At 44.3% G+C, this 15,490-nt stretch overlaps 1 protein-coding gene across 5 annotated transcripts in view; it reads left to right on the top strand.

Annotated features, from left to right (window-relative positions):
- Positions 1–15,490, top strand: part of LOC129812696 (AT-rich interactive domain-containing protein 1B-like) — a 198,970-nt gene that overhangs the window by 41,408 nt on the left and 142,072 nt on the right. For 2 of the 5 annotated variants that reach the window (XM_055864489.1, XM_055864492.1), the window contains exon 3: positions 7,117–7,266. The exons of 1 other annotated variant lie outside the window; for it this stretch is intronic. In XM_055864489.1, the coding sequence (XP_055720464.1) occupies positions 7,117–7,266 (150 nt within the window). Of the gene's footprint in view, positions 1–7,113; positions 7,267–15,490 lie in introns of all 5 variants that reach the window. 2 more of the 5 variants (XM_055864488.1, XM_055864491.1) reach the window with 1 other exon arrangement.

Below are 15,490 nucleotides of genomic sequence, written 5' to 3'. Positions count from 1 at the left end.
ATACATATGCCTGAGTTATTGCTGATGTGTATAATGTTGAATCATCAGTGTACATAGACGCACAAGCTTTGTTTAAAGCTAGTGGTAGATCATTAGTAAAAATAAAGAACAGTAAAGGGCCAAAAAAGCTGCCTTGAGGGATACCACACTCGACATGTTTTACATTAGATAACTTTTCATTAAAGAAAACCCTCTGTGTAACATTAATGCATCAGTTATAGGTATAGGGATAGGGAAAACTCTGGTCTCATGTTATAGACTACAATTAGGGCTCAGAGTCTTTCTTGGTCAGTTAATGTGGTCAGAAAAAACTGTTAATGCATTAGTAATTGCACTGGTAAGAGTAGAGGCAGAGTAGAAAGGGAGAGAAGAGAAGAACAAGATGGAGAGACAGAAAAATCAAGAGAGCCAGAGAAGTGGAGTCGAGAAAAGGGGAGAGACAGAGAGAGAAGAAGTCGGGAGAGAGACGAGAGGAGGGAGAGTGGAGATCAAAGGAGGCAGTTGGAGGTTAGTCACCTTGGCAGCCACGGTAGGCCATGTAATCTCCCTCCTCTATGTTTAATCATGAGCCCAGATTGTTGATCGTCTCAGCGGGCCGGCCGCATCTCATTTTGGGGCTCACCGCCACTCCGGCACACACACACACACTCATGCAGGGGGAAATTAAAAGGAAATCGTGCACTTATCTACCGCGGCTCCACATCACCAGCCTATAGTGCTTACTCAGAGAAACACCTAATCGTATCAGCTCCTCACCTGACGTGGCGTTGCTGGCTGAGGGGGCTTTCATCTAGAAGCAGCCTGATAACCTTTGTTAACAGCTCTGTCTATAAGGTTGACTCAGTACGCACACCTGGCATTGAGAAAGTCAATGGTGTTTCATCGGATGTCAAACTGATAACCTTTGATAGCAGCAACCCTGCTAGCTTGCTCAATGTACTCATTCTGCATTGACATGGTGTATTATTAGCGTAGCTGTACTGTAGCTTATGGTGTTGCTGGTGATGTCCAGTTCTCTTAATCTCTGGTCATTCTCTCTCTCTCTCTCTCCCTCTCCCCACCCTCTCTCTTAGCCTTCTCCCGTCTCCCTGTCTCTCTCCCACCCTCCCTCTCTCTCTGTCTCTGATGTGCTTGCAGTGTTGTGATCCGTAGCGAGGGCGTTAGCGTGCTAATGCTAATACAGTCCTCTGTATTCCCGTCATGACTGTTCTGGCTGCTTACGGCTCTAACACCGCTCTGGTTGGTTGGATCCATATGTCACTCAAATGGGCAACCTGTGCTCTGGCAACAGCCCAGTAGCCATCCAGCCGTATCGTCACAACGATGGAATTAAGAAAATTCTGTATATGCACATTGGCCCAATTGAATTACAAGCAGGTCCCCCCCATAGGGTTCTAAATAGGTTGTCGTGGTGATGGCTGTCTATTTTCTGGCTTCGTTCTCTCATGACTTTTGTTTTCATATGTTTTTGATGGTTTGTTTGGATTCTTCTGTGGCATTGTCCTTTTTTTATTGGTCTGTGTTTTTCCTGTTTGAAGCCCGAGCCTTGGATTTTATGATATCAGTATTACATTTTATGGTGAATTATTTGCGTCACAAAACATAAAGGCTGTCTGTTTCTATGAACACCCGTCTTTCATGTGCTGTTAAGTTTTAGGATCTGTATTTTTCACCTTTATTGCATACGGCTGTGCGTTATTGACTGAGAGAGTCTGCAGAACTCAGCAAATATTGGAACAGATACTGTGTGGTGCTTGTCTAGTCTATAACAGACATATTCCCATTCATACTGTACACTGAACAAAAATATAAAACGTAACAATTTCAAAGATTTTACTGAGTTACAGTTCATATGAGGAAATCAGTCAATTGAAATAAATTCATTAGGCCCTCATCTATGGATTTCACGACTGGGAATACAGATATGCATCTGTTGGTCACAAATACCTTTAAAAAAAATGGCCTTCACAATAGACCTCAGGATCTCATCACTGCATTTCTGTGTCTTCAAATAGATAAAATGCAATTGTGCTCCCTCAAAACATGAGACATTTGTAGCATTGTGTTGTGTGACAAAACTGCACATTTTAAAGTGGCCTTTTATTGTCCCCAGCACAAGGTGCACCTGTGTAATGAACATGCTGTTTAATCCGCTTCTTGATACGCAACACCGCCCAGGCGGATGGATAATCTTGGCAAAAGAGAAATGCTCACTAACAGGGATGTTAAACAATTTGTGCACCAAATTTAAGATACATTTCTGAGTCTTTTATTTCAGCTCATGAAACCAACACTTTACATGTTGCACTTATATTTTTGTTCAGTGTAGAACTCTGTTAAGCTCTCAGGAAACACACCTGAATGCGAACATGAACTTCTGTATGTTGTCTCCTCCTGGCTGAGCCAATCAATACCATGACATAACTACACATGACATTATTATGACAGCGTTCTTCAGACTACTGTGTAGTGTAGTACTTGCCCCACCATACATAGGCCTATTATCTCTACAATAAGGCCTCCTGAAAAGAGGTTTAGCATAGCAACATTTCCGCTCACAGAGTAGACCTACCTATAAACACAACTAATGCAGTCAGACAGGTTGCTGCTTGTTGAGGTTCCATTCTGTCTCATCTGATCTGTCTGTCCTATAGAAAGGAAGGGAGCAGGCAGCCCACGGTTGTTGTCATGGCTGAATCACCCTCGATACCAAACCTTTCTGTTAGCGCCTGACAATGACTAGACAGGGAAGGATTGTCAACATAGTGTTGAGCCTGGTTCTCATTGGCTTTTATGGTGTGTGTGTGTGTGTGTGTGAATCGCTTTTAGGCTAAATAGTGTGCGTTTGTCTTTTTTTGTGTTTGTTAATGCATGTGTGTGAGTCTTTATAATATGCGTGGTGTATGTATATGTGTGTGTTTTTAAACAGACATTAAGCTCAGTTGACGCAGTGAGATCAGACACACACGTAGGACACGCACGGACACATACACACAAACACCATGTCAAATATATACTCAAAACATCAGAATTCAGATTCAGAAAATGTTAATGTCCTCAGAGGCAATTCATCTTGCAGCAGTCATAAAAACATAGAACATCTAGAAATGAACGTGTCTGTTAGGTTTCCAATATAATAGACTGTACACTTTGGACAGTATCAGGTGCGTTCTCCAAGCGACAGCATCTTTTCTACTGATAATATAAAGGAGTGGGAAGTCGTCCAGGGTTCCCAACATCAGGCCCTGAAGATGTAACTGACCTGGTCTTTGGCCTGCTTGGGTTTCAGCCCGTTTTACCACTGGTTTATCAACTTTGTGAAGACGGTTTGGCTGGACCGTCACTCCCACGCTCATTTAAAGGATCAACTCTGAACGCTCCCACTTTGATCTGAAACAGACTCATAGTGACTGTTACGAGTGAGATCACAGTAATATCATCATCCTAAAAATAAATCAGTTATTTGTGGAGCCTGCTTATGTCAGGGAGGGACGTTTAAAATGAGAATTTTTGGAGCGTGCGTGTGTTTCTGAGAACTCCTGGGATATTCAGACTGGGGTCCGCGGCCCCCTAGCTATTACAGGGAGTCCGCAAATAAATTATTTAAATGTTTTTATTAATATTGCTAGTAACAGACTAAACAAAATACATTTTGAATTACATACAGTACCTACAGAAGAAAATAGGAGAATATCTTCATTTATTTTACCCCCCAATTTCGTGATATCCAATTGCGATCTTGTCTCATCGCTGCAACTCCCCAAAGGGCTCGGGAGAGGCGAAGGTCGAGTCATAAGTCCTCCGAAACATGTCCCGCCAAGCCGCGCTTCTTAACCTCTCTAGGGTACGTGAGACGTTAGCGTCCCACCTCTTCAACAGCCAGTGGAACTGCAGGGCGCCAAATTCAAAACAACAGAAATCCCATAATTAAAATTCATTAAAAATACATGTATTTTACACCATTTTAAAGATACACTTGTTGTAAATCCAGCCACAGTGTCCGATTTCAAAAAAACTTTACGACGAAAGCAAACCAAACGATTATGTTAGGTGAGTGCCTATTCACAGAATAACACAGCCATTTTTCCAGCCAAAAAGAGGATTCACAAAAAGCAGAAATATAGATCAAATGAATCACTAACCTTTGATGATCTTCATCAGATGACACTCATAGGACTTCATGTTACACAATACATGTATGTTTTGTTCGGTAAAGTTCATATTTATATCCAAAAATCTGAGTTTACATTGGCGCCTTACGTTCAGAAGTCACAAAACATCCTTTGATTTTGCAGAGAGCCACATCAATTTACAGGAATAGTCATAATAAACATTGCTAAAAGATACAACTGTTATGCTTGGAATTTTAGATTCACTTCTCCTTAATGCAACCGCTGTGTCAGTTTTCAAAAAAGCTTTACGAAAAAAGCAAACCATGCAATAATCTGAGACGGCGCTCAGAGCCCAATCAAGACACAAATATAGCCGCCATATTATGCAGTCAACAGAAGTCAGAAGTAACATTATAAACATTCACTTACCTTTGATGATCTTCATCAGAATGCACTCCCAGGAATCCCAGTTCCACAATAAATGTTTGTTTTGTTCGATAATGTCTATCATTTATGTCCAAATTCCTCCTTGTTGTTCTAGCGTTCAGTACACTTTCCAAACTCACGACGCGCGGGCAGGTCCAGCGGAAAGTACGGACGAAAAGTTAATAAAGTTATATTACAGTCCGTAAAAACATGACAAATTACGTATTGAATCAATCTTTCGGATGTTTTTAACATAATTCTTCAATAATGTTCCAACCGGAGTATTCCTGTGTCTTCAGAATTGCGATGGAACAGAGCTCGCTCTCACGTGAACGCGCATGGTCAGATTATGGTCACTTCATGGCAGACCTGACTCATTGCTCTCTCCTTCGGCCCCACTAAACAGTAGAGGCATCAGACAAGGTTTTAACGACTGTTGACATCTAGTGGAAGCCTTAGGAAATGCAACTTTACCAATATCCCACTGTATCTTCAATAGGAGCTGAGTTGAAAATAGACCAACCTCAGATTTCTCACTTCCTGGTTGGATTTTTTCTCAGGTTTTTGCCTGCCTGATGAGTTCTGTTATACACAGAGACATCATTCAAACAGTTTTAGAAAATTCAGAGTGTGTTCTATCAAAATATACTAATAATATCCATATTCTAGCTTTTATGGCTTTGTAGCAGGCCGTTTACTCTGGGCATGCTTTTCATCCGGACGTGAAAATACTGCCCCCTACTCCAAAGAAGTTAACACCTGCTTGTTTAACCCGAAAGCTTGCTGCACCAATGTGTCGGAGGAAACCCCGTTCAACTGATGAACGAAGTCAGCCTGCAGGCACCCAGCCTGCCACAAGGAGTCGCTAGAGCGCGATGAACCAAGTAAAGCTCCCCCGGCCAAACCCTCCCCAAAACCGGACGACGCTGGGCCAATTGTGTGCCGCCCTATGGGACTCCAGGTCATGGCCTGTTGTGACACAGGAATATCTCCCTTTGAATGATGTCAAAATTATTTCTCAACTCCTAATATTGAGCAAAGTACACTCATTGGAGAAAATTACAGTCACTGGAGTATCTGACATAGGCTTTTAAAAAAGCACCCACGAATACCAGTCACTGTAAGTGTGACTATCTACTAGTAAGCTTTCTTGACGTGGACATTCGTTTTTGCCAACACATGGCTAACCTTTGTTTAACAAGTTAAACAGCTGCTACTAGCGGACATGGGTTTGTGTCAATGCGTTCGAGTTAGCCTATTACATAGAAAGTTATTTTATTAGAGTTGCCGCTCCCTCTTCCAATTATAACTATCTACCAAATCTATTCATTTCAAATGTTGATTACTTCTCCTTGCCATAATATTTCACCTGATAAGACATAAAGCTAAATCTTTATGATGGGGACGGTCCCTGGTTTTCCTGGGCGGGGGCCTCTGGTCAAGAAAAGTTTGAAGACCCCTGCCGTACATCAGTTTGTACAGTTGAACTCCAGATTGATTTTTACATGCGCTGAAATGGCCACTTATGCCACATTTAACGACGGTTAACAAGCTCGTGGCCGGGGCTGAAAACGATTCAAGGAAAACACAACAAGAAAAGTGTCGTCAGACTACACTGACTGGCAGCAGTAAATGTTTGGATTTCTGGGGCATAGTAAACCGTGTGATGCATGTGTGCGTTTGCTGGGGCAGCTGCTCATTAGAATGTGTTACGTAAGCAGAGTTCAACATTGGGAAAGAGGGATGGAGGGATGAAACGATAGATTGTAGTGAAGGGGTTGTGTTTGATGGCACGCGGGGCGGTCGGGTTGGGGAAGCTACTCGTGCATTCCAAAGACAACAGCAGTTATTTTCCTGGCTCCCATCACCACGACATCGAGGAAATCCTCAGAGAGGAGGGAGAGAGCCTTTCATTATGTCGCCATAAAGCCCAACACGGAGGAATCAACACTGGGACAATACACGGATTAGCCCAGTGGTGTTGGCACACGTCGGGGAAACTAATACACATTTATGGACACGTTTCTGTGAATACACACACAGACAAACAAAAACACACACACACACTTAGTAGCCTTGTGTTAGTGTAATGAAAACCACAATGTGTCTCTGGGAATACCTAGCCCATAGGTAGTGTGAGTCTTAACTGCTCTCTCTCAGCCATGTTTCCTCTATTATAGTTATGGCCTGGTCTGGGCTCACAGCACAGAACAACTTATACAGTCTGTCCCCCTCCCTATGTGTGTTCTGGCAGGGGGAGAGCGGATGGAGGGAGGGAGAGGGGGTTGGCAGGAGATGGGACATGCAACATTTGTGAAGACCCCAGTTGCTCTGTGACTGGAGTTGGCAGGGGAGCATGGCTAGAATGGTTTGTCACAGTTGAAACAAAGCTGCTAACATGATGTGGCCATAAGTCAACCAGGAATAGATAGAGGACCTGGTTGAAGCATAGAGGTGGGTCCAGGCTCCTCGGAATGCTCTCTCTAGGGAAGGAGGGTCAATTAATGCCTGACTGGTTGTTCCAGCAGAGGGGAGGTGCTAGCTGCTCTAACTATTGTGTGATTGGTTGTTCAAGCAGGTTCCCCCCCAGTACGGCCAGCAGGGTATGGGAGGATACAGCCAGCAGCAGCAGGGAACACCTCCGGGATCCTACTTCAGCCCCCCCCAGCAGAACCCCACCGCCCCCACACAGCCCCCCTACCTGCCTCCCCGCGCCCCACCCCAGCAGGTAAGACCTCACTTACAGTCAGAGAGGGGGTAAATGTGAAACAGACTGAAGATCAGTGTCTAAGGGACACTTCATCCTGTTCTGTTATCCCAGAATACTTTTCTCCCACACAGACCTCTTGTCGTGTGTGTGGGCAGAGAGTCTGGCTCTGGCCCGGAGGTTTGATGAGTTGTCCAGATTATTCATATGGGCTATTTCTGGCATTTCCTGCTTCCTCTACTTTCATTCAAACACACTACACACCAGACCTGGGCAGAAAAGTCTTATTTTGTAGTTTATTTGAAAATACCAACTTTTCAAATACTCAAGGTTGTCAAATATAGTTTAGAGTTTAAAGTAAAAGGCAACTATTTTCTTTGATAGTCAAATACAGGTCCAGAAAAACTAATCATATTTGAAGCTATTTGAATATACACTGAGTGTACAAAACATTAAGAACACCTTCCTAATATTGAGGTGCACCCCCCCCCCCTTTCCCTCAGAACAGCCTCAATTTGTCGGGGCATGGACTCTGCAAGGTGTTGAAGGCGTTTCACAGGGATGCTGGCCCATAATGACTCCAATTCTTCCCACAGTTGTGTCAAGTTGGCTGGATGTCCTTTGGGTGTTGGACCATTCTTGATACACACAGGAAACTGTTGAGCATGAAAAACTCAGCCTCGTTGCAGTTCTTGACACAAAGCGGTGCACCTACTACCATACCCCGTTCAAAGGCACTTAAATGTTGTGTCTTGCCCATTCACCCTCTGAAGGGCACACATACACACTCCATGTCCCAATTGTCTTGACACTTAGAAATCCTTATTTAACCTGTCTCCTCCCCTTCATCTACACTGATTGAAGTGGATTTAACAAGTGACATCAATAAGGGATCACAGCTTTCACCTGGATTCACCTGGTCAGTCTATGTCATGGAAAGAGCAGGCGTCACTAATGTTTTGCAAACTCAATGTATATACGCAAGTTATTTGAAAACAAACTAATATTTATTGGATAGCGGCCAACTATTTGATGAAGAACCAAAAACTACAACAGTTAGTTGAATTAGTTTAAATATATTATCATAACCCTGGTTTGGAGGGCTCTTAGGTATGAATCTCGATAGAGCCTATAGCCTAGAATTACATACGAGGGATATGCAGTCATCTCAACATTAGACTAAAACCCATTTTGCAGCTTCAAAATGACTAACAAATGTATTTTCATAATGTGTGACATAAGGTAATGCAGTAACACTTGACATCCAGTTCCCTATACATTTGTAGTAACTTTGATTATTACAATAGCAATATTGTTGTTACGTAGGACTTTGGAAATTGCTTTATAATTGCAAAATAATGTAGGTATTACATAAGTGGAGTAAGAAACAGTCAGTATATCTCTTGTGTACAGTAGTTACAAAAACTCCCTTCTTTGCTATGCAATTCAAATGCAATTACCTTTCGTCAGTTTTATGCAACAACATGCGACTAAAATGATGCTCCAAAAGTAATTACACAGGCAGTTTAAAGGTCAGTGATACTGAGAATTCTAGCAGTAACAAAATATGGCTATTAAGTGTCAAAAGGAAAGTAAATATCCCAAAACTGTATTGAATCAACTACAGCCAAGCGAGGTTGAAAATCATGTAATTTAGCATTATGAGTAAACCATCCCTTTAAAGATGGTATTGTGCCCTCAACTCTGGACCTTGAAGCCAGTGCCACTGCGTTTTTTAATTGTTCCCCTCTAATCAGGGACTGATTTAGACCTGGGACACCAGGTGGGTGCAGTTAATTATCAGGTAGAACAGAAAAGCAGTAGGCTCCGGACCTCGTAGGCTAAGAGTTGAATACGCCTGATATGGTGTGTGTTTGAAAAAACAACACTTACCCTCAGATGCCTCCCTCTGAAGTATTTTCAGGTATCATACAATGAATTGCAGTTTTCTACCTTTTCAGTGACATGTTGAAAGAGTCATACATTAGCATCACAACTTATGTATACTTATCTGTACAAAATATCATTGGTGATTGGTTTGACTTGATTATGTACACCTGGGGCAATGGACATTCAGGAGAATGGACATTTATGAAAATGTTCAGATAGAAATGTATTGTGTAGATCAAATTCGACTGTGAGATAGAAATAGAATGAACCTATCGTCAACATGCAGTTCCAGACACAGCCCTGCCATTAGTTGAAGGCGGCCAATCCAATAGTTTCAGAACGGTAGTCGCCTCTGAGATCTATATTCCAATATTTTATTTAAGTAGTTGCTTTCTCAGGTCTGTATTCAAATAGTTTTGAAAAGTAGTCACTTTCTGAGATCTGTATTCAAATAGTTGTAGTCACCTCCAAAGTAACTGGAATAGTTACTTTCCCCAAAGCGTAGTTAAGACTGTAGTTATCCCAGGTCTGCCACACACACACACACACACAGACACACAGACATGGTTGAGTCAGTGTGGGGGCACTCCAGGATCTCAGTGAGAACTGAGTTCAGCAGGATATGGCCAGAGAAAGAATGCATTCAGTCAAGGTTTGCGTGTTTCTGCCCCTTTTACAACTTTGGTTGTATTTAAACTACTTTGGATTACAGAGTCCAGTTGAGTCCTTCTCAATGTTGGCCGCAAGGTCAACACTCTCTCTTTCTCTCTCTCCCTCTCTTGCTATCTCTCTCTCTCTCTATCTTGCTCTCTCTCTTCTTCCTCAAAGTGCATTAATCAAATCCTTTATCTGAGTCTCTTCTCTTCTGGCTAGGCCTGTAGTGTCTCCAGACTGCAGGTTGGAGCAGGGTGAGGTGGGCCAGCCAAGCTCAAGGCTTTTTGGATTGAGCCAGCCAGCAAACAGCCCTCTACAGCACACAGCCTCCAGGATCTATGTAGAGTTCTAAAGATTTAGTGTCAAATATTTTTAGGCCATTGGAGGATGTAGAGTGGTCTAAGAAGGTAGGGGGTACAGATGGATGATCATTTCTGTAAGGTTACAATATAAAACCGACCTGTGAGCGAGCGTGTGTATGTGATTTACAGTAGAGAGAGTACCACCGTTGCCACCCTGATGTTATTGTGGCTGTGTGAAATCCTTGTCTCATGTCAGCTCCCAGTCATAAAGAAAGGTCAACATTTGACCTTTTCACAGCTTTCTGTGCCGATCAGTGGAAACACACAAACACAAAGCACCGTGAGAGAGATTAGGATGTTATTGTGGTTGTGTACCCTCTCTCATGACCTCTAGTTACCAGAGGAGGGACGTTCCACCCTGTGTGATTTGGGTGGTTAGCTGTTCCACTCACCATCTATTAGGTAGGTGAAAGGACATCCTTCACGTGATTGAGTGATTGCAGCTTCTCTGACCATCATATTTGCTGTGAAACCCAAGGTTCCTACAGAAACACAACTAGTATCCTTCTTTTATATCCCCCTGAAGGGGGGGTGGGCTCTTTATTGGAGTGTGTTTCACTGACATAACCCTGGGGATTGTAGAAAGGCTTTCTGGTTCTGACCCGTCAAAGCTGTTACTTCAGAACATCTCAGAAATGCATCTGTCGTGATGAAGGGGAATGAAAACCCTGGGTCTTTGTTATATTCTCAAGCAATTAAAGGTGCAATATGCAGAAATCGCTCTGCCATTTCCTGGTTGCTGAAATTATGATAGTTACAGTTTATGTGACAAAACAAACAGTGTATAAGTGTAGAGAATCATTGTACCATCTAAACTGCTGTTAAATATATTTTCACTAACCAAAAGTATTGTATTTTCAGCTGTTTGAAGTTCAAATCAAATCAAAATCAAATCAAGTTTATTTTATATAGCCCTTCGTACATCAGCTGATATCTCAAAGTGCTGTACAGAAACACAGCCTAAAACCCCAAACAGCAAGCAATGCAGGTGTAGAAGCACGGTGGCTAGGAAAAACTCCCTAGAAAGGCCGAAACCTAGTAAGAAACCTAGAGAGGAACCAGGCTATGAGGGGTGGCCAGTCCTCTTCTGGCTGTGCCGGGTGGAGATTATAACAGAACATGGCCAAGATGTTCAAATGTTCATAAATGACCAGCATGGTCAAATAATAATAATCACAGTAGTTGTCAAGGGTGCAGCAAGTCAGCACCTCAGTAGTAAATGTCAGTTGGCTTTTCATAGCCGATCATTAAGAGTATCTCTACCGCTCCTGCGGTCTCTAAAGAGTTGAAAACAGCAGGTCTGGGACAGGTAGCACGTCCGGTGAACAGGTCAGGGTTCCATAGCCGCAGGCAGAACAGTTGAAACTGGAGCAGCAGCAAGTTAGTGACAAAACCAAAAGTTAAAGACGCAAAAACAAAACTTAAGAACATGAAGCATAGAAATAGCTCACATAGAACAGATCTTCTTTGCCTTGCTTTCAATGGGAATGACAGATCTATAACTCACATTTCTATGTGAATTTGGTCAGGTCATCCAAAAAGTTACATTGCAGCTTTGATGAATTGCTGTTAGAACTCATAATAGCAGTTTCTCTGTCTGAAGGGTTGCTCACCCATTTCTCACCTGTTGTTTGCTGTCTGTCAGTAACTGGTCTTTGTCTTTGTCCATCAGTTTTGTTAACACAATACATGTTCCTCTCTGCCTATTTTGCTAGGAAGAGTATTCTCTTTGTGTGTGTGTGTGTGTGTACTTGTGTGTTTGCGTGCATGACTGTGTGTGTGTGTGTGTGTGTGTGTGTGTGTGTGTGTGTGTGTGTGTGTGTGTGTGTGTGTGTGTGTGTGTGTGTGTGTGTGTGTGTGTGTGTGTGTGACTGTTTGCTCAAGTGACTGTGTGTGTGTATGTTTGTGTGTGTGTGTGTACAACTGTGTACTTGCTTCCTCGGCAGATAGACACCGTTCCCTCTCGGGCTGCCATTCTTTTATTTTCCTAGGTAGCTAGCTGGTATAGTGTGTAGTGATTGAAACATCCATGTCCTGTTCCTATCTAGGGCCCTTATCTAACTGAAGGAGGCAGAGTGTGACAGGACTACTCCAATGTGGGGATTTGTCATGTTGTTCACAATGTTACCAGGCAGGGTCATCGATTGGTTACACCTTAAGCGGTGTCACTCTCAGGAGTGACACAAAAATATTTCACAAAGGAGAATTGTACTGCATTGCCCCTCATTTCTTCAGTGAAAGTGTCCGGTCTGTTCCTCTGTGAGACTGCTGATCTCTAGGGCTATTTCCTGTTTCCTGTATTACGCCCAACTACTTCCTGTTGTCTCTCTGAGGGGTTTTACCCCCTCTACTCTACTCTGCTGTACTCTACTCTGCTGTACTCTGCTCTGCTGCACAAAGCTCTACTCTGCTCTGCTCTGTTCTACTCTGCTCTGCTGTATTCTGCTCTTCTCTGCTCTGCTCTTCTCTGCTCTGCTGTACTCTACTCTTCTCTGCTGTACTCTTCTTTGCTGTACTCTACTCTGCTGTACTCTACTCTGCTGTACTCTACTCTGCTCTGATGTACTCTGCTCTGCTGTACTCTGCTCTGCTGTACTCTACTCTTCTCTGCTCTACTCTTCTCTGCTCTGCCGTACTCTACTCTGCTGTACTCTATTCTGCTGTACTCTACTCTGCTGTACTCTGTTCTGCTCTACTGTGCTCTGCTCTGATGTACTCTGCTCTGATGTACTCTGCTCTGCTGTACTCTACTCTTCTCTGCTCTGCTGTACTCTACTCTGCTGTACTCTACTCTACTGTACTCTACTCTGCTGTACTCTACTCTGCTGTACTCTGTTCTGCTCTACTGTGCTCTACTCTGCTGTACTCTACTCTGCTGTACTCTGTTCTGCTCTACTGTGCTCTGCTCTGATGTACTCTGCTATGCTGTACTCTGCTCTGCTGTACTTTGCTGTACTCTGCTCTGCTGGGCTTTATTCTGCTTCGCTCTACTGTGTTCCCATCTCTCTCTCTCTCCTCTATCACCTAATGACACAAGGTTAATTAAAACACAGTCACATTCGCTGGCTGCTCGCCTTCATCGCCATTCCTGCTCTTGCCACCGTCCACCAGTCTGCCACCGCCGGTTTAATCATGACCGCTGATAACACGTCGCCCAGCGCACTGCAACCGAGGATGCCACGGCAACAACTGACTGGGAGAGGGGGAAGGGAGGGATGGAGGGCCATTCAAAGTTCAATGTCATTAATTGGTCAGCATTTGAATATTAGCTAAGAACCGTTAATTAACTGGAACATAAAAGCGCTGCTACAATTTGGAGGGGGGTGGATGGAGAGAGAGAGGGATGGAGGGAGGGAGGGAGGGAGGGCGGGCCTGGGAGAGAGAGGGCGTATGGTAGAGGGAGCCGGGTGCCGGGCGATAAGAGAGACCCATCCGTGGTAAAGGTCTGGCCACTGTAATTTGCGGGAGCTGCTTTAATTGTCGTAACCTTTTAAATGGCATAGTTTATCAGAGTCCTCTAAATGTCCCTGCGTATCGCTAGGCGCCAGCGCCACGGCAACCAACACAGCGCTCCCGTTGGATGCCCGCATCAAGCACTTAAGCCTGATGAGTTTAGAAAAAAAGGAGAAAACGGTTGGTTCCATTTTGTTTGTCAGTTGGATTGTGTTTTTAGTTGTGTGTTTTCACCTCTCCGCTGACTGACACTTGCTAATTGCGTGACTGGAATGTGCCACCGTGTTTTTCTGATTTATGTTTGTTTGTAGCATTGTGATTCAAATGCAAATGGTAGGTGTTTTTTTGAAGGGTCAGGACAATCTTAATCACGCTGGAAAGGATAATGTTTAGCACCATGCACCCCAGGGCCCTCATTTAGCACAACAATTGTTAGAAATGCCACTAAATGTTCCAGCACACAGAGTTTTGAAAAATACACGGATGCACACAGAATTGTTGGACAATCCCTGATGAGACTGCCAACAGTGCTATTGTTCTGCCATCCTTGAACAAGGGCAACAACGGCTGTATGGAAAACAGTACTAGTTTTGGTGAATACTATGTTTCCCTTACCCACATAGACGCCAGGTTTCTGGCATCCATATATCATTCCACATTGTTTAAATGAGGGCCAGAACCAGCGGGAAGGACATGGGCCTGTTCTGAATGGTCCATCTGAGGTCTGTCTGTCTGTCTGAAGGGATCAGGACACAGAGAGACACATCTGATTCCTCTCCATAGCTGAATGACAAGTCAGAATACAAGCAGTACCAATGACATGTTCAGTTAATACAGTACTGTCACATCGAGACTGCTCCCAGGGGACGCAGAGAGAGAACGGATATTACAGGGCTGGATGGGGGACGGGACATGTGGGGGCAGGGGGGGTAGTGTGCGTTCCCTCTAGTGGGGGTTTTGTGATAAAGGTCAGACGGATTGGTGCACTGCTCGGGTTCTGCTGTTTGGTGAGAATCCAATCTGAAGGACATGGTAGTAGAACAGACCTGGACAAATGGATCAATTAAAATCCCAGGAGAGGAGAGGGGGAGGTCCCTCCCTGGCTGGTGCTCTCTCACTGGGCTGGGTGATGGTTGGAGAGACAGGCTCTGCTGCTACAGCATACAGGCCTTCTCCACACACACACGCATGTACACACACGCAGGTATGCACGCATGCACAAAGGTACACACACAATGGCACACCCAGTCAAATACAGTCAGATATGTGTGTGTGTGTGCATACACGTATCGTTTGGAAAGAGATCACCACATATTAGCCTTTACACTAAACAAAAGCTGTGAAGTCAATCTGCCAGTCAGTCTGCCAGTCAGTCAGTCTGTTTTTATTCCTACTGTAGAGAGACTGCTGTATTGTCTAGCAGTCCTGTCTGATCCAAGCTGCCAGTTTATGAGCAATCTAGTTGATTTTCTGCATTACAAACCTTAATAAGAGCTGGCAGTTTCTCCCTGGCAACTCCACTCTCTCTCTCTCCTGTATTATTGTTCAGCTGGCTGATTGCTTAAATGATGGCGTCCCAATCCGAAGTGCCATTGTTGTCTGTGCTAATGACATGCAGGAGCCATGAATATGGATGGCCCGCATCCCTCCCTCCCTCCCTCCCTCCCTCCCTCCCTCCCTCCCTCCCTCCCTCCCTCCCTCCCTCCCTCCATCCCTCCCTCCCTCCCTCCCTCCCTCCCTCCCTCCCTCCCTCCCTCCCTCCATCCCTCCCTCCCTCCCTCCCTCCCTCCCTCCCTCCCTCCCTCCCTCCCTCCCTCCCTCCCTCCCTCCATCCCTCCCTCCCTCCCTCCCTCCCTCCCTCCCTCCCTCCATCCCTCCCTCCCTCC

The sequence above is a fragment of the Salvelinus fontinalis genome, chromosome 16 (genome assembly GCF_029448725.1).
Source record: "Salvelinus fontinalis isolate EN_2023a chromosome 16, ASM2944872v1, whole genome shotgun sequence".
Classification (NCBI taxonomy): Eukaryota; Metazoa; Chordata; class Actinopteri; order Salmoniformes; family Salmonidae; genus Salvelinus; species Salvelinus fontinalis.
This window is presented reverse-complemented; position numbering and strand designations above follow the sequence as displayed.